The sequence below is a fragment of the Heterodontus francisci genome, chromosome 49, assembly GCF_036365525.1.
Source record: "Heterodontus francisci isolate sHetFra1 chromosome 49, sHetFra1.hap1, whole genome shotgun sequence".
Classification (NCBI taxonomy): domain Eukaryota; kingdom Metazoa; phylum Chordata; class Chondrichthyes; order Heterodontiformes; family Heterodontidae; genus Heterodontus; species Heterodontus francisci.
The window spans coordinates 7,076,461-7,102,449 of NC_090419.1; the positions used below are offsets into that span (position 1 = coordinate 7,076,461).

The window sequence follows — 25,989 nt, forward strand, 5'->3', positions numbered from 1 at the left end:
CCCTGTGTTATTTCTGTGGAGGGGTGCCTTCTTCTCTTTCTCCCACTAGGGCGCAGAGGCTCAGAGACCTCCATGTCATCAGAGGCCTCCGCACCCTCCTTTTTAGTCACCCTGGGCCTGAGCCCAGCCCTGGGACAGGTGGATTCCATGAGAACGGGCTTTGGGCTGAGCTCAGACTCGGGTTGTTTCAATGTGTCCAGGGGACGCGCCTCTTGATGTTTCTTTTGCCTCCGTGTCTTCTTTCCACTCGGACGGGCACTCCCCTCCCCGCTGGAGGCTGTGAAAACCACAGCCTCCGGAACCGACTGAGCGGTGTCTGTTGGATGTGTGGGGGGAGTGTGAGGAGGTGCTGTGGAACGAAACAGCTGAGGTGGAGCTGGCGGCCGGGAGATTGGGGCAGTTCTTACGAACATGCCCCACCCCCTTGCAGACGTGGCACCGCGCCCCGTCCGAGGTCCAAAAGACGCGGTAGGCCGTCCCCTGGAACTCCACATTAAATTGGCCATCCGTGTCCTCCTCCCGCGCCAGCTGCATAAATAACTGGCGGCGGAAGGAGTAGACATGTTGGAGGCTGTGTTCCCGCAGACCAAGCCGGACTGGGGTGATCCCCGACCTCACCTCCCACAGATGGTGCAGGTGGGGGAGGAGGAGCTCACTGGGAATGAAGGGTGGGACGTTGGACAACATTATCCGATGCGCAGTGGCCCCCAGAGGGTCCACTGGCAGGAAGGTCCCCCCCACAGTGAGCCCTTTACTCAGGGCCAGGGACACCGCCCGCTCGTTCTTCAAAAAGAACACAGCCTTCCCATACATCTTTGAGGCCGCAACAATGGCCGAGGGGCCGACAACCTTGGCCATTGCCTTTACGCAGGCCTCAATAGACATGTTGGGGTGGGGATAGTTCTTCACCCCATGGCTGGATGTTAGCAATTTAAAGAGTGACGGGGCCACGTGGGCAGCCACAGAAGCTGCAGCTGCATCGGGAGTAGAGGGCCCCGCCACCGGTGATGAAGGGCTTGCCATGGGTCTAAGAGCTAAACCCACCCCAAATTGTGGGCTTGTACACCAAATATCAGCGATTCACTGAAAATATTGAATATGTATTAAAAACAAGCAAACAAACAACAGGTTAGTGGAGAGGCTGAGGTAATAGAGGAGAGGCAAAGGCAGGCTGGAAGGGATGACTTGCTTTCTGGAGGTGGTGCACACAGTACACTTAAAACAGTCTTTGAACTTGGTCTTGTGGTTGGGGGAGTCGTCTTCACCTGGGTCAGCTGAAGCTGCCCAGGCACTATCTATCCCCTTCCGTCTGTTTAGCTGGGCAGCTTCAGCTGACCCAGGCTTGGCAATTGGGGTGGGGAGGGAGCTTCCCTGTGTGCTTTTGCAGCAGCACAGACTCCTGTTGAATTGGCAGCCCCACCCCTTGTTGTTCCAGCCACTTGTTCCTCCCCCAACAGTCCAAAGTAAATTACTGGTGTTCAGCACCCACCTCCAGACAAAGCCTTGTTTCCAAAAAATGTCTCTTTCTTCTCTTTAATGGAGATTGTTGTTGAAGTTTCACCTCTGCTTAGTTGTAGCTGCTCTCCCTTGCTCAGCGCAGCTCCTCTCTCCACCTCTGCAACCTCCAACTGTCAGCTGAGACTCGTTGCCGCAATTAGCAGTCATCCCCAGTTTTTTTTTTCTTTTTTTTTCTTTCTAACCCCGTACTGTACCTGTCCTGGGAGTGTTTGATGGGGACAGTGTAGAGGGGAGCTTTACTCTGTATCTAACCCCCGTACTGTACCTGTCCTGGGGAGTGTTTGATGGGGACTGTGTAGAGGGGAGCTTTACTCTGTATCTAACACCCGTACTGTACCTGTCCTGGGGAGTGTTTGATGGGGGACAGTGTAGAGGGAGCTTTACTCTGTATCTAACACCCGTACTGTACCTGTCCTGGGGAGTGTTTGATGGGGGACAGTGTAGAGGGAGCTTTACTCTGTATCTAACCCCCGTGCTGTACCTGTCCTGGGGAGTGTTTGATGGGGACTGTGTAGAGGGGAGCTTTACTCTGTATCTAACACCCGTACTGTACCTGTCCTGGGGAGTGTTTGATGGGGACAGTGTAGAGGGAGCTTTACTCTGTATCTAACACCCGTACTGTACCTGTCCTGGGGAGTGTTTGATGGGGGACAGTGTAGAGGGAGCTTTACTCTGTATCTAACCCCGGTACTGTACCTGTCCTGGGGAGTGTTTGATGGGGACAGTGTAGAGGGAGCTTTACTCTGTATCGAACCCCGTACTGTACCTGTCCTGGGGAGTGTTTGATGGGGACTGTGTAGAGGGGAGCTTTACTCTGTATCTAACACCCGTACTGTACCTGTCCTGGGGAGTGTTTGATGGGGGACAGTGTAGAGGGAGCTTTACTCTGTATCTAACACCCGTACTGTACCTGTCCTGGGGAGTGTTTGATGGGGGACAGTGTAGAGGGAGCTTTACTCTGTATCTAACCCCCGTGCTGTACCTGTCCTGGGGAGTGTTTGATGGGGACTGTGTAGAGGGGAGCTTTACTCTGTATCTAACACCCGTACTGTACCTGTCCTGGGGAGTGTTTGATGGGGACTGTGTAGAGGGGAGCTTTACTCTGTATCTAACACCCGTACTGTACCTGTCCTGGGGAGTGTTTGATGGGGGACAGTGTAGAGGGAGCTTTACTCTGTATCTAACCCCGGTACTGTACCTGTCCTGGGGAGTGTTTGATGAGAACAGTGTAGAGGGAGCTTTACTCTGTATCTAACCCCCGTACTGTACCTGTCCTGGGGAGTGTTTGATGGGGACAGTGTAGAGGGAGCTTTACTCTGTATCTAACCCCGTACTGTACCTGTCCTGGGGAGTGTTTGATGGGGACAGTGTAGAGGGAGCTTTACTCTGTATCTAACCCCCGTGCTGTACCTGTCCTGGGGAGTGTTTGATGGGGACTGTGTAGAGGGGAGCTTTACTCTGTATCTAACCCCCGTGCTGTACCTGTCCTGGGGAGTGTTTGATGGGGACAGTGTAGAGGGAGCTTTACTCTGTATCTAACCCCCGTGCTGTACCTGTCCTGGGAGTGTTTGATGGGGACAGTGTAGAGGGAGCTCCCACGTGCTGAATGACCTGATTAGCAGTTGCAGTGATATTGTCCGGGGATAAATGTCGATTCCAGGACACGGGAGAGAACAGGGTCTCCGGTGTAATAAAGGCTGGGCAGTCCTGTGTCGACTTACAGGTTGGGCTGCAGTTAACGAAGCTCACTTCTCATTCCAGGAAGGCGCTGTTTTCCCCCACACACACACCCCCCCCCCCCCACCCCCCCCCCCCCCCCACCCCCGGAGGTGCGTTCGACGTCGCTCGTCCAGGAGGAAAAGCGGGAGAAGTCGTGGCGTTTCCCGGCGAAACAGCCTGCGCTCCGCCTGACACCGCACTTCCTGCAGGTAAGGGTCCACCGCTAATTGTTACAATGTGTTTTCCACCATGTTTCTTAATGACGTGTATGAATGAATAGAGCATTGCGTGAGCAGTCTTGTGGTTGACGGATGGTTATGTGAGAAAGAATCTTGCATTTCTGCAGCGCCTTTCGCAACCTGAGGATGTCCCTCCCGAAGCGCGACCCACCCTACGAAAGCCGTTTGAGGTGTTGTCACTGCTGTAATGTAGGAGATGCAGCAGCCAGCTTGCAGAAACAAAAATGAGGACATGACTGTTTGTTTGTGAGTGATGTTAGTTGAGAGATAAATATTGCCCCAGAGCAGTGAACTCCCCCACCGCCCTCCTGACCTGCTCACGCCCTCCCCTTCCAGTCGTGGCTGTGCGATCTTTTACATCCACTTGAGAGAGCGGTGAGTCTCGGGTTAAATATCTCATCGAAAGGAAGCACCTCCAACTTCGCAGCACTCCCTCATTAATGCCTCTCCGACAGTGCAGCACTCCCTCAGTACTGACCCTCCGACAGCGCGGCGCTCCCTCAGTACTGACCCTCCGACAGTGTGGCCCTCCCTCAGTACTGACCCTCCGTCAGTGCAGCACTCCCTCAGTACTGACCCTCCGACAGTGCGGCACTCCCTCAGTACTGACCCTCCGACAGTGCGGCACTCCCTCAGTACTGACCCTCCGACAGTGCGGCGCTCCCTCAGTACTGACCCTCCGACAGTGTGGTCCTCCCTCAGTACTGACCCTCCGTCAGTGCGGCGCTCCCTCAGTACTGACCCTCCGACAGTGTGGCACTCCCTCAGTACTGACCCTCCGACAGTGCGCCGCTCACTCAGTACTGACCCTCCGTCAGTGCGGCGCTCCCTCAGTACTGACCCTCCCACAGTGCGGCACTCCCTCAGCACTGACCCTCCGTCAGTGCGGCGCTCCCTCAGTACTGACCCTCCGTCAGTGCGGCGCTCCCTCAGTACTGACCCTCCGACAGTGCGGCGCTCCCTCAGCACTGACCCTCCGTCAGTGCGGCGCTCCCTCAGTACTGACCCTCCGTCAGTGCGGCGCTCCCTCAGTACTGACCCTCCCACAGTGCGGCGCTCCCTCAGTACTGACCCTCCGACAGTGCGGCGCTCCCTCAGTACTGACCCTCTGACAGTGCGGCGCTCCCTCAGTACTGACCCTCCGACAGTGAGGCACTCCCTCAGTACTGACCCTCCGACAGTGTGGCCCTCCCTCAGTACTGACCCTCCGACAGTGTGGCCCTCCCTCAGTACTGACCCTCCGACAGTGTGGCCCTCCCTCAGTACTGACCCTCCGACTGTGTGGCCCTCCCTCAGTACTGACCCTCCGACAGTGCGGCGCTTCCTCAGTACTGACCCTCCCACAGTGCGGCACTCCCTCAGCACTGACCCTCCGTCAGTGCGGCGCTCCCTCAGTACTGACCCTCCGACAGTGTGGCACTCCCTCAGTACTGACCCTCCGACAGTGCGCCGCTCACTCAGTACTGACCCTCCGTCAGTGCGGCGCTCCCTCAGTACTGACCCTCCCACAGTGCGGCACTCCCTCAGCACTGACCCTCCGACAGTGCGGCGCTCCCTCAGTACTAACCCTCTGACAGTGCGGCTCTCCCTCAGTACTGACCCTCCGACAGTGCGGCGCTCCCTCAGTACTGACCCTCCGACAGTGCGGCGCTCCCTCAGTACTGACCCTCCGACAGTGCGGCGCTCCCTCAGTATTGACCCTCCGACAGTGCAGCACTCCCTCAGTACTGACCCTCCGACAGTGCGGCGCTCCCTCAGTATTGACCCTCCGACAGTGCAGCACTCCCTCAGTACTGACCCTCCGACAGTGCGGCGCTCCCTCAGTACTGACCCTCCGACAGTGCGGCGCTCCCTCAGTACTGACCCTCCGTCAGTGTGGCGCTCCCTCAGTACTGACCCTCCGACAGTGCGGAGCTCCCTCAGTACTGACCCTCCGACAGTGCGGAGCTCCCTCAGTACTGACCCTCCGACAGTGACGCGCTCCGTCAGTACTGACCCTCCGACAGTGCGGTGCTCCCTCAGTACTGACCCTCCGACAGTGCGGCGCTCCCTCAGTACTGACCCTCCGACAGTGCGGCGCTCCCTCTGTACTGGACTTGAAGTGTCAGCTTGATTTCTATGCTCGAGTCTCAGGAGCAGGGCACCGTGAGGGGTTACTGTACTCTTCACCGTGCTGGCTGTTGTACAGGCGATGGGTTATTGTAAGTGTTGTACAAACGAGGGGTTACTGTACTGTCCGCCCTGCTGGGTGTTTTACAGGCGAGGGGTTATTGTACTGTAATGAAGATAAAAAATGCTGGAAATACTCTGCAGATCTGGCAGCATTTGTGGAGAGAGAAGCAGAGTTAACGTTTCAGGTCAGTGACCCTTCAGAACTGGCATTTTTAGAAATGTAAGAGGTTATTTTTTTATTTATTTAGAGATACAGCACTGAAACAGGCCCTTCGGCCCACCAAGTCTGTGCCGACCATCAACCACCCATTTATACTAATCCTACATTAATCTCATATTCCTACCACATCCCCACCTTCCCTCAATTCCCCTACCACCTACCTATACTAGGGGCAATTTATAATGGCCAATTTACCTGTCAACCTGCAAGTCTTTGGCATAAGCAAGTAAAGCGGGGGTGGGGCAAGAGATAACAAAGGAGAAGGTGTAGATAGGACAAGGTCACAGAATAGCTGACCAGAAGGTCATGGAGCAAAGGCAAACAATATGTCAATGGTGAGTTGAAAGACACAAAGCATTAGTACAGATAGGGTGTTAATGGACTGAAAATTGAACAGCTGCAAGTACAAACATGAAAAAAAAAACAGTGAGTAAGCAAACTGAACAAACTAAGATGAAATAAAATAAAATAAACACACAAAAATATAAAAAAAGGAAAAAGAAAAAAAACTAAAAATAAAAGTAAAATGCAGGGCCCGTCATTCTCTGAAATTATTGAATTCAATGTTCAGTCTGGCAGGCTGTAGTGTGCCTAATCGGTAAATGAGATGCTGTTCCTCGAGATTGCGTTGATGTTCACTGGAACACTGCAGCAATCCCAGGACAGAGATGTGAGCATGAGAGCAGGGAGGGGGGGGAGTGTTGAAATGGCAAGCAACCGGAACCTTGGGGTCCTGCTTGCGGACTGAGCGGAGGTGTTCCGCAAAACGGTCACCCAGTCTGCGTTTGGTCTCCCCAATGTTGAGGAGACCACATTGTGAGCAGCGGATACAGTATACTACATTGAAAGAAGTACAAGTAAATCGCTGCTTCACCTGAAAGGAGTGTTTGGGGCCTGGGATAGTGAGGACAGAGAGGAGGTAAATGGGCAGGTATTACACCTCCTGCGATTGCAGGGGAAGGTGCCCTGGGACGGGGACGAGGTGGTGGGGGTAATGGAGGAGTGGACCAGGGTGTCGCGGAGGGACCGATCCCTTCGGAATGCTGACATGGGGAAGGGAGGGGAAGATGTGTTTGGTAGTGGCATCACGCTGGAGGTGGCGGAAATGGCGGAGGATGATCCTTTGGATATGGAGGCTGATGGGGTGGAAAGCGAGGACAAGGGAAACCCTGTTGCGGTTCTGGGAGGGAGGGGAAGGGGTGAGGGTAGTGGTGCAGGAAATGGGCGGACACGGTTGAGGGCCCTGTCAACCACCGTGGGGGGGAATCCTCGGTTGAGGAAAAAGGAAGACATATCAGAAGAGCTGTTGTGGAAGGTAGCATCATCAGAGCAGATGTGTCGGAGATGGAGAAACTGGGATAATGGAATGGAGTCCTTACAGGAGGTAGGGTGTGAAGAAGTGTAGTCAAGGAAGCTGTGGGAGTCAGTGGGTTTATAATGGATATTAGTAGACAGCCTATCACCAGAGATAGAGACAGTAGTCAAGGAAGGGAAGGGAAGTTTCGGAGATGGACCATGTAAAGGTGAGAGAAGGGTGGAAATTAGAAGCAAAGTTGATAAAGTTTTCCAGTTTGGGGCGGGAGCAGGAAACGACACCGATACAGTCATCAATGTACCGGAAAAAGAGTTGGGGGAGGGTCCTGAGTAGGACTGGAACAAAGAATGTTTGACATATCCAACAAAAAGACAGGCATAACTAGGGCCCATGCGGGTACCCATAGCAACACCTTTTACTTGGAGGAAGTAAGTGGAGATTGAAGGAGATGTTGTTCAATGTGAGAACAAGTTCAGCCAAGTGGAGGAGGGTGGTGGTGGATGGGGACTGGTTGGGCCTCTGCTCAAGGAAGAAGTAGAGATCCCTAAAACTGTCCTGGTGGGGGATGGAGGTGTAGAGAGATTGGACGTTCGTAGTGTACTGTACACCGTGCTGGATGCTGTACAAGCAAGGGGTTATTGTACTGTACACTGTGAAGAGTGTTGCACAGGCGAGGGGTTATTGTACTGTACACTGTGCTGGCTGTTGTACAAGCAAGGGGTTATTGTACTGTACACTGTGCTGGATGTTGTACAAGCAAGGGGTTATTGTACTGCACACCGTGCTGGATGTTGTACAGGCGAGGGGTTATTGTACTGTACACTGTGATGAGTGTTGTACAAGCAAGGGGTTATTGTACTGTACACTGTGCTGGCTGTTGTACAAGCAAGGGGTTATTGTACTGTACACTGTGCTGGATGTTGTACAGGCAAGGGGTTATTGTACTGCACACCGTGCTGGATGTTGTAGAGGCGAGGGGTTATTTTACTGTACACTGTGATGAGTGTTGTACAGGCGAGGGGTTATTGTATTGCACACCGTGCTGATTGTTGTACAGGCGAGGGGTTATTGTACTGTACACTGTGATGAGTGTTGTAGAGGTGAGGGGTTATTGTTCTGTACGTGGTGCTGAGTAGAGTACAGGCGTGGGGTTATTGTACTGTACATGGTGCAGAGTAGAGTACAGGTGAGGGGTTATTGTACTGTACATGGTGCAGAGTAGAGTATGGGGAGGGGTTATTGTACTGTACATGGTGCTGGGTAGACACAGGCGAGGGGTTGTTGTACTTTACATGGTGCTGCGCAGAGTACAGGCGAGGGGTTATTCTACTGTACATGGTGCTGAGTAGAGTACGGGTGAGGGGTTATTGTACTGTACATGGTTCTGAGTAGAGAACAGGCGAGGGGTTATTCTACTGTACATGGTGCTGAGTAGAGTACAGGCGAGGGGTTATTGTACTGCACATGGAGCTGAGAAGAGTACAGGCGAGGGGTTATTGTACTGTACATGGTGCTGAGTAGAGTACGGGGAGGGGTTATTTTAATGTACATGGTGCTGAGAAGAGTACAGGTGAGGGGTTATTGTACTGTACATGGTGCTGAGTAGAGTACAGGCGAGGGGTTATTGTACTGTACATGGTGCAGAGTAGAGTACAGGCGAGGGGTTATTGTACTGTACATGGTGCTGAGTAGATTACAGGCGAGGGGTTATTGTACTGGACATGGTGCTGGATAGAGTACGGGGAGGGGTTATTGTACTGTACATGGTGCTGGGTAAAGTACGGGGAGGGGTTATTGTACTGTACATGGTGCTGAGTAGATTACAGGCGAGGGGTTGTACTGTATATGGTGCAGGGTAGATTACAGGTGAGGGATTTTTGTACTGTGCATGGTTCTGAGTAGAGTACAGGTGAGGGGTTATTCTACTGTACATGGTGCTGAGTAGAGTACAGGCGAGGGGTTATTGTACTGCACATTGAGCTGAGAAGAGTACAGGCGAGGGGTTATTGTACTGTACATGGTGCTGAGTAGAGTATGGGGAGGGGTTATTGTAATGTACATGGTGCTGAGAAGAGTACAGGTGAGGGGTTATTGTACTGTACATGGTGCTGAGAAGAGTACAGGCGAGGGGTTATTGTACTGTACATGGTGCTGAGTAGAGTATGGGGAGGGGTTATTGTACTGTACATGGTGCTGATTAGAGTACAGGCGAGGGGTTATTGTACTGTACATGGTGCTGAGTAGAGTATGGGGAGGGGTTATTGTACTGTACATGGTGCTGAGAAGAGTACAGGTGAGGGGTTATTGTTCTGTACATGGTGCTGAGTAGAGTCCAGGCGAGGTGTTATTGCACTGTACATGGTGCGGAGTAGAGTACAGGTGAGGGATTATTGTACTGTACATGGTGCTGAGTAGAGTCCAGGCGAGGTGTTATTGCACTGTACATGGTGCGGAGTAGAGTACAGGTGAGGGATTATTGTACTGTACATGGTGCTGAGTAGAGTCCAGGCGAGGTGTTATTGCACTGTACATGGTGCGGAGTAGAGTACAGGCGAGGGGTTATTGTACTGTACATGGTGCTGAGTAGATTACCGGTGAGGGGTTATTGTACTGTACATGGTGCTGAGTAGAGTATAGGCGAGGGGTTATTGTACAGTACATGGTGCAGAGTAGAGTACAGGCAAGGGGTTATTGTACTGTACATGGTGCAGCGTAGAGTACGGGGAGGGGTTATTGTACTGTAAATGGTGCAGAGTAGAGTACGGGGAGGGGTTATTGTACTGTACGTGGTGCAGCGTAGAGTACAGGGAGGGGTTATTGTACTGTGCATGGTGCTGGGTAGAGTACGGGGAGGGGTTATTGTACTGCACATGGTGTTGGGTAGAGTACCGGCGAGGGGTTATTGTACTGTACATGGTGCAGAGTAGAGTACAGGCGAGTGGTTATTGTACTGCACATGGTGCTGATTAGAGTACAGGCGAGGGGTTATTGTACTTTACATGGTGCAGAGTAGAGTACAGGCCAGGGGTTATTGTACTGTACATGGTGCTGAGTAGATTGCAGCTGAGGGGTTATTGTACTGTACATGGTGCCGAGTAGAGTACATGCGAGGGGTTTTTGTACTGTACATGGTGCTGGGGAGAGTACGGGGAGGGGTTATTGTTCTGTACATGGTGCTGGGTAGAGTACGGGGAGGGGTTATTGTACTGTACATGGTGCTGGGTAGAGTACGGGGAGGGGTTATTGTACTGTACATGGTGCTGAGTAGAGTACAGGCGAGGGGTTTTTGTACTGTACATGGTGCAGAGTAGAGTACGGGGAGGGGTTATTGTACTGTACGTGGTGCAGCGTAGAGTACAGGGAGGGGTTATTGTACTGTAAATGGTGCTGGGTAAAGTACGGGGAGGGGTTATTGTACTGTACATGGTGCTGAGTAGATTACAGGCGAGGGGTTGTTGTACTGTACATGGTGCTGAGTAGATTACAGGCGAGGGGTTGTTGTACTGTATATGGTGCAGGGTAGATTACAGGTGAGGGATTTTTGTACTGTGCATGGTTCTGAGTAGAGTACAGGTGAGGGGTTATTCTACTGTACATGGTGCTGAGTAGAGGACAGGCGAGGGGTTATTGTACTGCACATTGAGCTGAGAAGAGTACAGGCGAGGGGTTATTGTACTGTACATGGTGCTGAGTAGAGTACGGGGAGGGGTTATTGTAATATACATGGTGCTGAGAAGAGTACAGGTGAGGGGTTATTGTACTGTACATGGTGCTGAGTAGAGTATAGGCGAGGGGTTATTGTACTGTACGTGGTGCAGCGTAGAGTACAGGGAGGGGTTATTGTACTGTACATGGTGCTGGGTAGAGTACGGGGAGGGGTTATTGTCCTGTACATGGTGCAGAGTAGAGTACAGGGAGGGGTTATTGTACTGTACATGGTGCAGAGTAGAGTACGGGGAGGGGTTATTGTACTGTACATGGTGCAGAGTAGAGTACAGGGAGGGGTTATTGTACTGTACGTGGTGCAGAGTAGAGTACGGGGAGGGGTTATTGTACTGTACGTGGTGCAGCGTAGAGTACAGGGAGGGGTTATTGTACTGTACATGGTGCAGAGTAGAGTACGGGGAGGGGTTATTGTACTGTACATGGTGCAGAGTAGAGTACAGGCGAGTGGTTATTGTACTGCACATGGTGCTGATTAGAGTACAGGCGAGGGGTTATTGTACTGTACATGGTGCTGAGTAGATTACAGGCGAGGGGTTATTGTACTGTACATGGTGCTGAGTAGAGTACAGGCGAGGGGTTATTCTACTGTATCTGGTGCAGAGTAGATTACAGGTGAGGGGTTATTATACTGTACATGGTGCTGAGTAGAGTACAGGCAAGGGGTTATTGTACTGTACATGGTGCTGAGTAGAGTACAGGCGAGGGGTTTTTGTACTGTTCATGGTGCTGAGTAGAGTACAGGCGAGGGGTTATTCTACTGTATCTGGTGCAGAGTAGATTACAGGTGAGGGGTTATTATACTGTACATGGTGCTGAGTAGAGTACAGGCAAGGGGTTATTGTACTGTACATGGTGCAGAGTAGAGTACAGGCGAGGGGTTTTTGTACTGTTCATGGTGCTGAGTAGAGTACAGGCGAGGGGTTATTCTACTGTATCTGGTGCAGAGTAGATTACAGGTGAGGGGTTATTATACTGTACATGGTGCTGAGTAGAGTACAGGCAAGGGGTTATTGTACTGTACATGGTGCAGAGTAGAGTACAGGCCAGGGGTTATTGTACTGTACATGGTGCTGAGTAGATTACAGGCGAGGGGTTATTGTACTGTACATGGTGCTGAGTAGAGTACAGGCGAGGGGTTTTTGTACTGTTCATGGTGCTGAGTAGAGTACAGGCGAGGGGTTATTGTACTGTACATGGTGCAGAGTAGAGTACAGGCCAGGGGTTATTGTACTGTACATGGTGCTGAGTAGATTACAGGTGAGGGGTTATTATACTGTACATGGTGCTGAGTAGATTGCAGCTGAGGGGTTATTGTACTGTACATGGTGCTGGGTAGAGTACAGGTGAGGAGTTATTCTATTGCACATGGTGCTGAGTAGATTACAGTGGAGGGGTTATTGTACTGTACATGGTGCCGAGTAGAGTACATGCGAGGGGTTTTTGTACTGTACATGGTGCAGAGTAGAGTACATGCGAGGGGTTTTTGTACTGTACATGGTGCAGAGTAGAGTACATGCGAGGGGTTTTTGTACTGTACATGGTGCTGGGGAGAGTACGGGGAGGGGTTATTGTACTGTACATGGTGCTGGGTAGAGTACGGGGAGGGGTTATTGTACTGTACATGGTACTGAGTAGAGTACAGGCGAGGGGTTTTTGTACTGTACATGGTGCAGAGTAGATTACAGGCGAGGGGTTGTTGTACTGTACATGGTGCTGAGTAGAGTACAGGCGAGGGGTTATTGTACTGTACATGGTACTGAGTAGAGTACAGGCGAGGGGTTTTTGTACTGTACATGGTGCTGAGTAGAGTACAGGCGAGGGGTTTTTGTACTGTACATGGTGCTGAGTAGATTACAGGCGAGGGGTTATTGTACTGTACATGGTGCGGAGTAGATTACAGGTGAGGGGTTATTGTACTGTACATGGTGCTGAGTAGAGTATAGGCGAGGGGTTATTGTACTGTACGTGGTGCAGCGTAGAGTACAGGGAGGGGTTATTGTACTGTACATGGTGCTGGGTAGAGTATAGGCGAGGGGTTATTGTACTGTACGTGGTGCAGCGTAGAGTACAGGGAGGGGTTATTGTACTGTACATGGTGCTGGGTAGATTACAGGTGAGGGGTTATTGTACTGTACATGGTGCTGAGTAGAGTATAGGCGAGGGGTTATTGTACTGTACGTGGTGCAGCGTAGAGTACAGGGAGGGGTTATTGTACTGTACATGGTGCTGGGTAGAGTACGGGGAGGGGTTATTGTACTGTACATGGTGCAGAGTAGAGTACGGGGAGGGGTTATTGTACTGTACATGGTGCAGCGTAGAGTACAGGGAGGGGTTATTGTACTGTACATGGTGCTGGGTAGAGTACGGGGAGGGGTTATTGTACTGTATATGGTGCTGAGTAGATTATAGGAGAGGGGTTATTGTACTGTGCATGGTGCTGGGTAGATTATAGGCGAGCGGTTATTCTACTGTACATGGTGCTGAGTAGATTATAGGAGAGGGGTTATTGTACTGTGCATGGTGCTGGGTAGAGTACGGGGAGGGGTTATTGTACTGTACATGGTGTTGGGTAGAGTACGGGGAGGGGTTATTGTACTGTACATGGTGTTGGGTAGAGTACGGGGAGGGGTTATTGTACTGTACATGGTGCAGCGTAGAGTACAGGCGAGGGGTTATTGTACTGTACATGGTGCAGAGTAGAGTACAGGCCAGGGGTTATTGTACTGTCCATGGTGCTGGGTAGAGCCAGGGGAGTGGTTATTATACTGTACATGGTGCAGAGTTGAATACAGGCGAGTGGTTATTGTACTGCACATGGTGCTGAGTAGAGTATAGGCGAGGGGTTATTGTACTGTACATGGTGCAGAGTAGAGTACAGGCGAGGGGTTATTGTACTGTACATGGTGCAGAGTAGAGTACAGGCCAGGGGTTATTGTACTGTCCATGGTGCTGGGTAGAGCCAGGGGAGTGGTTATTATACTGTACATGGTGCAGAGTTGAATACAGGCGAGTGGTTATTGTCCAGTACATGGTGCTGGCTAGAGTACAGGCGAGTGGTTATTGTACTGTACATGGTGCTGAGTAGAGTACAGGCGGGGGGTTATTGTACTGTACATGGTGCTGAGTAGAGTACAGGCGAGAGGTTATTGTACTGTACGTGGTGCTGAGTAGATTACAGGCGAGGGGTTATTGTACTGTACATGGTGCTGAGTAGATTACAGGCGAGGGGTTATTGTACTGTACATGGTGCTGAGTAGAGTACAGGCGAGGGGTTATTGTACTGTACATGGTGCTGAGTAGAGTACAGGCGGGGGGTTATTGTACTGTACATGGTGCTGAGTAGAGTACAGGCGAGAGGTTATTGTACTGTACGTGGTGCTGAGTAGATTACAGGCGAGGGGTTATTGTACTGTACATGGTGCTGAGTAGATTACAGGCGAGGGGTTATTGTACTGTACATGGTGCTGAGTAGAGTACAGGCGAGGGGTTATTGTACTGTACATGGTGCTGAGTAGATTGCAGGCGAGGGGTTATTGTACTGTACATGGTGCTGAGTAGAGTACAGGCGAGGGGTTATTGTACTGTACATGGTGCTGGGTAGAGTACAGGCGAGGGGTTATTGTACTGTACATGGTGCAGAGTAGTGTACGGGGAGGGGTTATTGTCCAGTACATGGTGCTGGGTAGAGTACAGGCGAGGGGTTATTGTACTGTACCTGGTGCTGGCTAGAGTACAGGCGAGTGGTTATTGTACTGTACATGGTGCTGAGTAGAGTACAGGCGGGGGGTTATTGTACTGTACATGGTGCTGAGTAGAGTACAGGCGAGAGGTTATTGTACTGTACGTGGTGCTGAGTAGATTACAGGCGAGGGGTTATTGTACTGTACATGGTGCTGAGTAGATTACAGGCGAGGGGTTATTGTACTGTACATGGTGCTGAGTAGAGTACAGGCGAGGGGTTATTGTACTGTACATGGTGCTGAGTAGAGTACAGGCGGGGGGTTATTGTACTGTACATGGTGCTGAGTAGAGTACAGGCGAGAGGTTATTGTACTGTACGTGGTGCTGAGTAGATTACAGGCGAGGGGTTATTGTACTGTACATGGTGCTGAGTAGATTACAGGCGAGGGGTTATTGTACTGTACATGGTGCTGAGTAGAGTACAGGCGAGGGGTTTTTGTACTGTACATGGTGCTGAGTAGATTGCAGGCGAGGGGTTATTGTACTGTACATGGTGCTGAGTAGATTACAGGCGAGGGGTTATTGTACTGTACAAGGTGCAGAGTAGAGTACAGGCGAGGGGTTTTTGTACTGTTCATGGTGCTGAGTAGATTACAGGGAGGGGTTATTGTACTGTACATGGTGCAGAGTAGAGTACAGGCGAGGGGTTTTTGTACTGTTCATGGTGCTGAGTAGATTACAGGGAGGGGTTATTGTACTGTACATGGTGCTGAGTAGATTACAGGTCAGGGGTTATTGTACTGTACATGGTGCAGAGTAGAGTTCAGCTGAGGTGTTATTGTACTGTACATGGTGCTGAGTAGAGTATGGGGAGGGGTTATTGTACTGTACATGGTGCTGAGTAGATTATAGGTGAGGGGATATAGTACTGTGCATGGTGCTGAGTAGAGTACGGGGAGGGGTTATTGTACTGTGCATGGTGCAGAGGAGAGTACAGGCGAGGGGTTATTGTACTGTACATGGTGCAGAGTAGAGTACGGGGAGGGGTTATCGTACTGTACATGGTGCAGAGGAGAGTACAGGCGAGGGGTTATTGTACAGTACATGGTGCTGAGTAGAGTACGGGGAGGGGTTTTTGTACTGTTCATGGTGCTGAGTAGATTACAGGCGAGGGGTTATTGTACTGTACATGGTGCAGCGTAGATTACAGGTCAGGGGTTATTGTACTGTACATGGTGCTGGGTGGAGTACAGGCGAGGGGTTATTGTACTGTACATGGTGCTGGGTAGATTACAGTGGAGGGGTTATTGTACTGTACATGGTGCAGAGGAGAGTACAGGCGAGGGGTTATTGTAGTTTACATGGTGCAGAGTAGAGTTCAGGTGAGGGGTTATTGTACTGAACATGGTGCTGTGTAGATTACAGGCGAGGGGTTATTGTACTGTACATTGTGCTGTGTAGATTACAGGTGAGGGGTTATTGTACTGTACATTGTGCTGTGTAGATTATAGGCGAGGCGTTATTGTACTGTACATGGTGCCGAGTAGAGTACATGCGAGGGGTTTTTGTACTGTACATTGTGCTGGGGAGAGTACAGGGAGGGGTTATTGTACTGTACATGGTGCAGAGTAGAGTACAGGGAGGGGTTATTGTACTGTACAAGGTGCTGGGTAGAGTACGGGGAGGGGTTATTGTACTGTACATGGTGCTGGGTCGAGTACAGGGAGGGGTTATTGTACTGTTCATGGTGCAGAATAGAGTACAGGTCAGGGGTTATTGTACTGTACATGGTGCTGAGTAGAGTTCAGGCGAGGGGTTATTGTACTGTACATGGTGCTGAGTAGAGTACAGGTCAGGGGTTATTGTACTGTACATGGTGCTGAGTAGAGTACAGGTCAGGGGTTATTGTACTGTACATGGTGCTGAGTAGAGTTCAGGCGAGGGGTTATTGTAGTCTACATGGTGCAGAGTAGAGTACAGGTCAGGGGTTATTGTACTGTACATGGTGCTGAGTAGAGTACAGGTCAGGGGTTATTGTACTGTACATGGTGCTGAGTAGAGTTCAGGCGAGGGGTTATTGTACTGTACATGGTGCTGAGTAGAGTACAGGTCAGGGGTTATTGTACTGTACATGGTGCTGAGTAGAGTTCAGGTGAGGGGTTATTGTACTGTACATGGTGCAGAGTAGAGTTCAGGTGAGGGGCTTTTGTACTGTACGTGGTGCAGAGTAGAGTACAGGCGAGTGGTTATTGTACTGCACATGGTGCTGATTAGAGTACAGGCGAGGGGTTATTGTACTGTACATGGTGCAGAGTAGAGTACAGGCGAGTGGTTATTGTACTGCACATGGTGCTGATTAGAGTACAGGCGAGGGGTTATTGTACTGAACATGGTGCAGAGTAGATTACAGGCGAGGGGTTATTGTACTGTACATGGTGCAGAGTAGATTACAGGCGAGGGGTTATTGTACTGAACATGGTGCAGAGTAGATTACAGGCGAGGGGTTATTGTACTGTACATGGTGCAGAGTAGAGTACAGGCGAGGGGTTATTGTACTGTACATGGTGCAGAGTAGATTACAGGCGAGTGGTTATTGTACTGCACATGGTGCTGATTAGAGTACAGGCGAGGGGTTATTGTACTGAACATGGTGCTGAGTAGATTACAGGCGAGGGGTTATTGTACTGTACATGGTGCAGAGTAGATTACAGGCGAGTGGTTATTGTACTGCACATGGTGCTGATTAGAGTACAGGCGAGGGGTTATTGTACTGTACATCGTGCTGGGTAGAGTACAGGCGAGGGGTTATTGTACTGTACATCGTGCTGGGTCGAGTACAGGCGAGGGGTTATTGGCCTGTATGTTGTCGAAGATTTGGTATTTCTGTTGTCATCGCCTGTCTGCCTTTAATGGTCGGATTGTACCACTTGCCAATCTGATAGGCATTCTTCTGGAAATACTTTCAAAATAAGTGGCAGGGCTATTTTTGGAGGCACTTGGTGCTCTCTGAATTGCTCAAGGTCATGTCCAGACATTTCAGATGATGAAGAAAGTTATGTGTGAACCATGTGACAGCTCGGCCTGATGGCCCACTTTTGAGTCTTGCAGGCGTGCTTTGACATCAGTGTGTGCTGACTCATTAGTCCCCTGCCGCATGTGGACGAACCAAACCAGTTAGATCAAAAAAAGATGATTCACTTGCAAAAGTATTTTGGAATATTTCCTAGAAATAAGCAGAAGTTAGGAAAAAAAAACAGCAGCCCGTCCGTTTCTGAAAAGTCTCTTCAGCTGACTTTGAAAGTGATCCCACATTTGATTCTGAGAAGATCATTCAGACCTTTCCAGCAGTGTCACACTGAGTCAGAGGCTCGTGGGCAGCGTTGCCTCTCGGCCGTGTGGCGATCCGAAGGTTCCTGCGCAGGTTGCGGACGGGTCAGCCCTTTCAACCGATCACGTGATGCGCATACCCTTTAGGGCTGCAGCACACTTAAACGAATCACCCGTACGCTCCAAAAAAAAATTCCGGGGAGCGCTGGTCGAGGTTTCGAGCCCCCAGTCCAGAGACTTGAGCCCCGTAATCCCAGCCTGACACGACCCCTGGTGTCAGTACTGAGGGAGCGCCGCGCCGTCGGAGGGTCAGTACTGAGGGAGCGCCGCACTGTCGGAGGGTCAATACTGAGGGAGCGCTGCACTGTCGGAGGGTCAGTACTGGGGGAGCGCCGCACTGTCGGAGGGTCAGTACTGAGGGAGCGCCGCACTGTCGGAGGGTCAGTACTGAGGGAGTGCCGCCCTGTCGGAGGGTCAGTACTGAGGGAGTGCCGCACTGTCGGAGGGTCAGTACTGAGGGAGTGCCGCCCTGTCGGAGGGTCAGTACTGAGGGAGTGCCGCACTGTCGGAGGGTCAGTACTGAGGAAGCGCCGCACTGTCGGAAGGTCAATACTGAGGGAGCGCTGCACTGTCGGAGGGTCAGTACTGAGGGAGAGCCGCACTGTCGGAAGGTCAGTACTGAGGGAGTGCCGCACTGTCGGAGGGTCAGTACTGAGGGAGCGCCGCACTGTCGGAGGGTCAGTACTGAGGGAGCGCTGCACTGTCGGAGGGTCAGTACTGAGGGAGTGCCGCCCTGTCGGAGTGTCAGTACTGAGGGAGTGCCGCACTGTCGGAGGGTCAGTACTGAGGGAGCGCCGCCCTGTCGGAGGGTTAGTACTGAGGGAGCACCGCACTGTCGGAGGGTCAGTACTGAGGGAGCGCCGCGCCGTCGGAGGGTCAGTACTGGGGGAGCGCCTCACTGTCGGAGGGTCAGTACTGAGGAAGCGCCGCGCTGTCGGAGGGTCAGTACTGAGGGAGTGCCGCACTGTCGGAGGGTCAGTACTGAGGAAGCGCCGCGCTGTCGGAGGGTCAGTACTGAGGGAGCGCCGCACTGTCGGAGGGTTAGTACTGAGGGAGCGCCGCACTGTCGGAGGGTCAGTACTGAGGGAGCGCCGCACTGTCGGAGGGTCAGTACTGAGGGAGCGCCGCACTGTCGGAGGGTTAGTACTGAGGGAGCGCCGCACTGTCGGAGGGTCAGTACTGAGGGAGAGCCGCACTGTCGGAGGGTCAGTACTGAGGGAGAGCCGCACTGTCGGAGGGTCAGTACTGAGGGAGAGCCGCACTGTCGGAGGGTCAGTACTGAGGGAGCGCCGCACTGTTGGAGGGTCAGTACTGAGGGAGCACCGCCCTGTCAGAGGGTCAGTACCGAGGGAGTGTCGCACTGCCGGAGGGTCAGTACTGAGGGAGCGCCGCCCTGTCGGAGGGTCAGTACTGAGGGAGCACCGCACTGTCGGAGGGTCAGTACTGGGGGAGCGCCGCACTGTCGGAGGGTCAGTACCGAGGGAGTGTCGCACTGCCGGAGGGTCAGTGCTGAGGAAGCGCCGCACTGTCGGAGGGTCAGTACTGAGGGAGCGCCACACTGTCGGAGGGTCAGTACTGAGGGAGCGCCGCACTGTCGGAGGGTCAGTACTGAGGGAGTGCCGCACTGTCGGAGGGTCAGTACTGAGGGAGTGCCGCACTGTCGGAGGGTCAGTACTGAGGGAGTGCCGCACTGTCGGAGGGTCAGTACTGAGGGAGCGCCGCCCTGTCAGAGGGTCAGTACTGAGGGAGCGCCGCCCTGTCGGAGGGTCAGTACTGAGGGAGCGCCGCCCTGTCGGAGGGTCAGTACTGAGGGAGCGCCGCGCTGTGGGAGGGTCAGTACTGAGGGAGTGCCGCACTGTCGGAGGGTCAGTACTGAGTGAGTGCCGCCCTGTCGGAGGGTCAGTACTGAGGGAGCGCCGCACTGTCGGAGGGTCAGTACTGAGGGAGCGCTGCACTGTTGGAGGGTCAGTACTGAGGGAGTGCCGCCCTGTCGGAGGGTCAGTACTGAGGGAGCACTGCACTGTCGGAGGGTCAGTACTGAGGGAGCGCCGCACTGTCGGAGGGTCAGTACTGAGGGAGCGCCGCCCTGTCGGAGGGTCAGTACTGAGGGAGCGCCGCCCTGTCGGAGGGTCAGTACTGAGGGAGCGCCGCACTGTCGGAGGGTCAGTACTGAGGGAGTGCCGCACTGTCGGAGGGTCAGTACTGAGGGAGCGCCGCACTGTTGGAGGGTCAGTACTGAGGGAGTGCCTCACTGTCGGAGGGTCAGTACTGAGGGAGTGCCGCCCTGTCGGAGGGTCAGTACTGAGGGAGCGCCGCGCTGTCGGAGGGTCAGTACTGAGGGAGTGCCGCCCTGTCGGAGGGTCAGTACTGAGGGAGCGCCGCCCTGTCGGAGGGTCAGTACTGAGGGAGCGCCTCACTGTTGGAGGGTCAGTACTGAGGGAGTGCCGCCCTGTCGGAGGGTCAGTACTGAGGGAGCACCGCACTGTCGGAGGGTCAGTACTGAGGGAGCGCCGCACTGTCGGAGGGTCAGTACTGAGGGAGCGCCGCACTGTCGGAGGGTCAGTCCTGTGGGAGTGCCGCACTGTCGGAGGGACCGTCTTTCAGGAAGAGACGTTAAACCCGAGGCCCCCCATATGCCCCCTCAGGTGGATGTAAAAGAGTCCACAGCCGCTATCGGAAGATGAATAGGACAGCGAGGGGGTGTGGGTGGTGGGAAGTTCTCCTCAGTGTCTTGGGGCCGATATCTATCCCTCGACAAACACCCAGCTGGATTTCCAGCATTTTCTGCTTCGATTTCAAATTTCCAACATCTGCAGCGTTTTGCTTTTGTAACACTCAACCGAGAATCTTTGGCCATTATTATGCCATACTGTGGGATCTTGCTGTGTGCCAATCGGCTGCCGTGTTGTCCCGTTCGCAGCGCTGACTGCACTGACTGCGCCGCACTTCGGGATGTATTGAGGTTGTGAAAGGCGCCGGGCGAATGCAGCACCTTGCCTCCTTTGTGCCGCGGGAGGCTCTGCTCATGACAACAGGAGCTGTTGGATAGCTGACGGCTGATTGCATGATCACAGGACCCTGCAGGAAGGTTCCTGACGTGTCACTGACAGAGCTGGTGCGGGGAGGATGTGGGGGCAGAACCTGACAGCTGAGTCGAGCCGCCCACGGAAACCACAGCGCAGACGGACCACTCAGCTGACAGAGCAGAGACAGGCGACAGCGTCCCCCTGTGCTCACTGACCTACTTTCTTTCCCTGACGAGCAATGCTTCGATTTTAAAATGTTTATCATTGTTTTCAAATCAACCCCAAGGCCTCAATTCCCATCCCTATCTCTGTAACCTCCTCCAGCCCCTACAACCCTCCCTATCTCTGTAACCTCCTCCAGCCCCTACAACCCTCCCTATCTCTGTAACCTCCCCCAGCCTCTACAACCCTCCCTATCTCTGTAACCCCCTTCAGCTCCTACAACCCTCCCTATCTCTGTAACCTCCCCCAGCCCCTACAACCCTCCCTATCTCTGTAACCTCCTCCAGCCCCTACAACCGTCCCTCTCTGTAACCTCCTCCAGCCCCTACAACCCTCCCTATCTCTGTAACCTCCCCCAGCCCCTACAACCCTCCCTATCTCTGTAACCTCCCCCAGCCCCTACAACCCTCCCTATCTCTGTAACCTCCCCCAGCCCCTACAACCCTCCCTATCTCTGTAACCTCCTCCAGCTCCTACAACCCTCCCTATCTCTGTAACCTCCTCTAGTTCCTACAACCCTCCCTATCTCTGTAATCTCCTCCAGCCCCTACTACCCTCCGTATCTCTGTCACCTCCTCCAGTTGCTACAACCCTCCCTATCTCTGTAACCTGCTCCAGCCCCTTCAACCCTCCCTATCTCTGTAACCTCCTCCGGCCCCTACAACCCTCCCTATCTCTGTACCTCCTCCGGCCGCTACAACCCTCCCTATCTCTGTAACCTCCTCCAGCCCCTACAACTATCCCTCTCTGTAACCTCCTCCAGCCCCTACAACCCTCCCTATCTCAGTAATCTCCTCCAGCCCCTACAACCCTCCCTATCTCAGTAATCTCCTCCAGCCCCTACAACCGTCCCTCTCTGTAACCTCCTCCAGCCCCTACAACCCTCCCTATCTCTGTAACCTCCTCCAGCCCCTACAACCTTCCCTATCTCTGTAACCTCCTCCAGCCCCTACAACCGTCCCTATCTCTGTAACCTCCTCCAGCCTCTACAACCTTCCCTATCTCTGTAACCTCCTCCAGCCCCTACAACCCTCCCTATCTCTGTAACCTCCTCCAGCCCCTACAACCCTCCCTATCTCTGTAACCTCCTCCAGCCCCTTACAACACTCCCTATCTCTGTAACCTCCTCCAGCCCCTACTACCCTCCCTATCTCTGTAACCTCCCCCAGCCCCTACAACCCTCCCTATCTCTGTAACCTCCCCCAGCCCCTACAACACTCCCTATCTCTGTAACCTCCTCCAGCCCCTACAACCCTCCCTATCTCTGTAACCTCCTCCAGCCCCTACAACCGTCCATCTCTGTAACCTCCTCCAGCCCCTACAACCCTCCCTATCTCTGTAACCTCCCCCAGCCCCTACAACCCTCCCTATCTCTGTAACCTCCTCCGGCCCCTACAACCCTCCCTATCTCTGTAACCTCCTCCGGCCCCTACAACCCTCCCTATCTCTGTAACCTCCTCCGGCCCCTACAACCCTCCCTATCTCTGTAACCTCCTCCGGCCCCTACAACCCTCCCTATCTCAGTAACCCCCTCCAGCTATGAAGAGAGACTGGATAGGCTAGGGTTGTTTTCCTTAGAGCAGAGAAGGCTGAGGGGGGACTTAATTGAGGTGTACAAAATTATGAGGGGCATTGATAGGTTAGATAGGAAGAAACCTTTTCCCTTAGCAGAGGGGTCAATAACTAGGGGGCATAGATTTAAGGTAAGGGGCAGGAGGTTTAGAGGGGATCTGAGGGAAAATGTTTTCACCCAGAGGGTGGTTGGAATCTGGAACACACTGCCTGAAGAGGTGGTGGAGGCAGGAACCCTCACAACATTTAAGAAGTATTTAGATGAGCACTTGAAAGGCTATAGCATACAAGGCTACGGGCCAAGTGTGGGGAAATGGGATTAGAATAGTTAGATGCTTGATGGCCGGCACAGACACGATGGGCCGAAGGGCCTGTTTCTGTGCTTTGTAACTCGATGAGAAATGTTGTAGGTTAGCCTCCCGGGCTGATTGAGATACTGCTGCTTAACCAGTCACCGGGCCTTGTTGTTGATTCACAGGGATTACAAGGTGAGCCTCTGCTGCCTGAATGAAACGAGCCTCTGCATCCTCCCCTGCCCTGAGCAATGGGTTCAGCCTGCCCAGCCTGACCATCAGCGGAGTGCCGTCCAGCCCGGGCGGCTCCCTGGAGCAGCACCCTCACCACGGCCAGCACCGGCCCTCGCTGGCGGGCAGCCCCGGGGAGATGCCCAGAGCAACGGGAACTGTCCGCGTCTATCTGCCCAACAAGCAACGCACGGTGGTAAGTCATACTGCCCAGCCCGGGTCGGTTAGTTACAGAGTAAAGCTCCCTCTACACTGTCCCCATCAAACACTCCCAGGACAGGTACAGCACGGGGTTAGATACAGAGTAAAGCTCCCTCTACACTGTCCCCATCAAACACTCCCAGGACAGGTACAGCACGGGGGTTAGATACAGAGTAAAGCTCCCTCTACACTGTCCCCCATCAAACACTCCCCAGGACAGGTACAGCACGGGGGTTAGATACAGAGTAAAGCTCCCTCTACACTGTCCCCATCAGACACTCCCAGGACAGGTACAGCACGGGGGTTAGATACAGAGTAAAGCCCCCTCTACACTGTCCCCATCAGACACTCCCCAGGACAGGTACAGCACGGGGGGTTAGATACAGAGTAAAGCTCCCTCTACACTGTCCCCATCAAACACTCCCCAGGACAGGTACAGCACGGGGATTAGATACAGAGTAAAGCCCCCTCTACACTGTCCCCATCAGACACTCCCCAGGACAGGTACAGCACGGGGGGTTAGATACAGAGTAAAGCTCCCTCTACACTGTCCCCATCAAACACTCCCCAGGACAGGTACAGCACGGGGGGTTAGATACAGAGTAAAGCTCCCTCTACACTGTCCCCCATCAAACACTCCCCAGGACAGGTACAGTACGGGGGTTAGATACAGAGTAAAGCTCCCTCTACACTGTCCCCATCAAACACTCCCCAGGACAGGTACAGTACGGGGGTTAGATACAGAGTAAAGCTCCCTCTACACTGTCCCCATCAAACACTCCCAGGACAGGTACAGCACGGGGGTTAGATACAGAGTAAAGCTCCCTCTACACTGTCCCCATCAAACACTCCCCAGGACAGGTACAGCACGGGGGTTAGATACAGAGTAAAGCTCCCTCTACACTGTCCCCATCAAACACTCCCCAGGACAGGTACAGCACGGGGGTTAGATACAGAGTAAAGCTCCCTCTCCACTTCCTGTTAAACATTGCCAGGTTTTTGAGAGTTGTACTGTGTCTGACTTTGATCTCCTATCCTCTTAACTACCTGCTGTGCTTTTCACAGGTAAATGTTCGTGAGGGGATGACAGTGAACGACAGCTTGGACAAGGCACTGAAAGTCCGAGGTTTGTCCCAGAAATGCTGTGCGGTCTACAGATTCCTTGATGGGTGAGTTACTGACTGCGGCATTTCTGTCTTGAGTTTGTATTGAAGCTGGCAAATGGGGCTTATACACACCAGTGCTGTACACGGGGAGCATACACAGGCTGTACACGGGGCTTACTGTGGCTCCGGAGTGCGACACAGACGGCGCGGGGCGTTGCAGAGTCCCGTACACGGGGAGCTATATGGATGAGCAGGCGACTGTGCTGTGCTGGTTGTACAACGGGACAGTGCAGTGCGAGGCAGGCGAATCGGCAGGGGGGGGCCGTGTGTTGTCCTTGTAACCACTGACGCCTGTCTCTCTTCTTTCTCCCTTCAGCCACAAGAAGCTGACCGACTGGTCGACCGACATCACGCCCCTGGTGGGCGAGGAGCTCATGGTGGAGGTGCTTGATGAAGTCCCCTTGTCAATGCACAACTTTGTAAGTCCCGAGCTGATCGGCGTCCAGCTCCCCCACCCGTTGCGTTACCCGGCCATTCCCGAAATACCCAGTGGGTTCAACATCTCTTCCTGAAAGGTGGAACCTCCAAGAGTGCAGCCCTCCCTCAAAACTGACTCCCGGGGAGTGTTGAGCCTGGATTATGGGGCTCGAGCCTCTGGATTGCAGGTTGAACCCGCAGCCTTCTGACTCAGAGGCAAGAGCAAGGCTTTTGACACGGTCCCACACGGCAGACTGGTTTAAAAAAAAAAATAAAAGCCCATGGGATCCTGGGAAATGCAGCAAGGTGGATACAGAATTGACTCAGTGGCAGGAAACGAAGGGTAATTGTTGACGGGTGTTTTAGCGACTGGAGGGCTGTTTCCACTGGCGTTCCGCAGGGCTCAGTACTGGTGCCCCTGCTTTTGGTGGTGCATGTGAACGATTTGGGCGTAAATGTAGGGGGCACGATCAAGACGTTTGCAGACGACGCAAAGATTGGCCGTGTGGTCGAGAGCGAGGAGGGTAGCTGGAGGCTGCAGGAAGATATCGATTGAGCATAAAAGTGGCAAATGGAATTCAACCTGGAGAAGTGTGAGGTGATGCATTCAGGGAGGTCAAGCAAGGCAAAGGAATACACCATTAATGGGAAAATACTGAGAGGTGTCGAGGAAGTGAGCGACCTTGGAGCGAATGTCCACAGATCCCTGAAGGTAGCAGGACAGGTCGATAAGGTGGTTAAGAAGGCATATGGAATCCTTTCCTTTATTAGCCGAGGTATGGAATATAAGAGCAGGGAGGTTATGCTGGAACTGTATAACTCATTGGTTAGGCCACAGCTTGAGTACTGTGTGTAGTTCTGGTCACTTCATTACAGAAAGGATG

The 25,989-nt window shown here is 52.9% G+C and overlaps 1 protein-coding gene across 1 annotated transcript in view; it reads left to right on the forward strand.

The window, feature by feature from the left end:
- The first annotated feature begins 3,334 nt into the window (after positions 1-3,334).
- Positions 3,335-25,989, forward strand: part of LOC137358407 (serine/threonine-protein kinase A-Raf-like) — a 478,222-nt gene continuing 455,567 nt past the window's right edge. Inside the window, exons 1-3 of the mRNA XM_068024352.1 lie at positions 3,335-3,446; positions 24,588-24,691; positions 25,005-25,107. Of these exons, the coding sequence (XP_067880453.1) occupies positions 24,606-24,691; positions 25,005-25,107 (189 nt within the window). The 5' untranslated portion in view covers positions 3,335-3,446; positions 24,588-24,605. The remainder of the gene's footprint in view (positions 3,447-24,587; positions 24,692-25,004; positions 25,108-25,989) is intronic.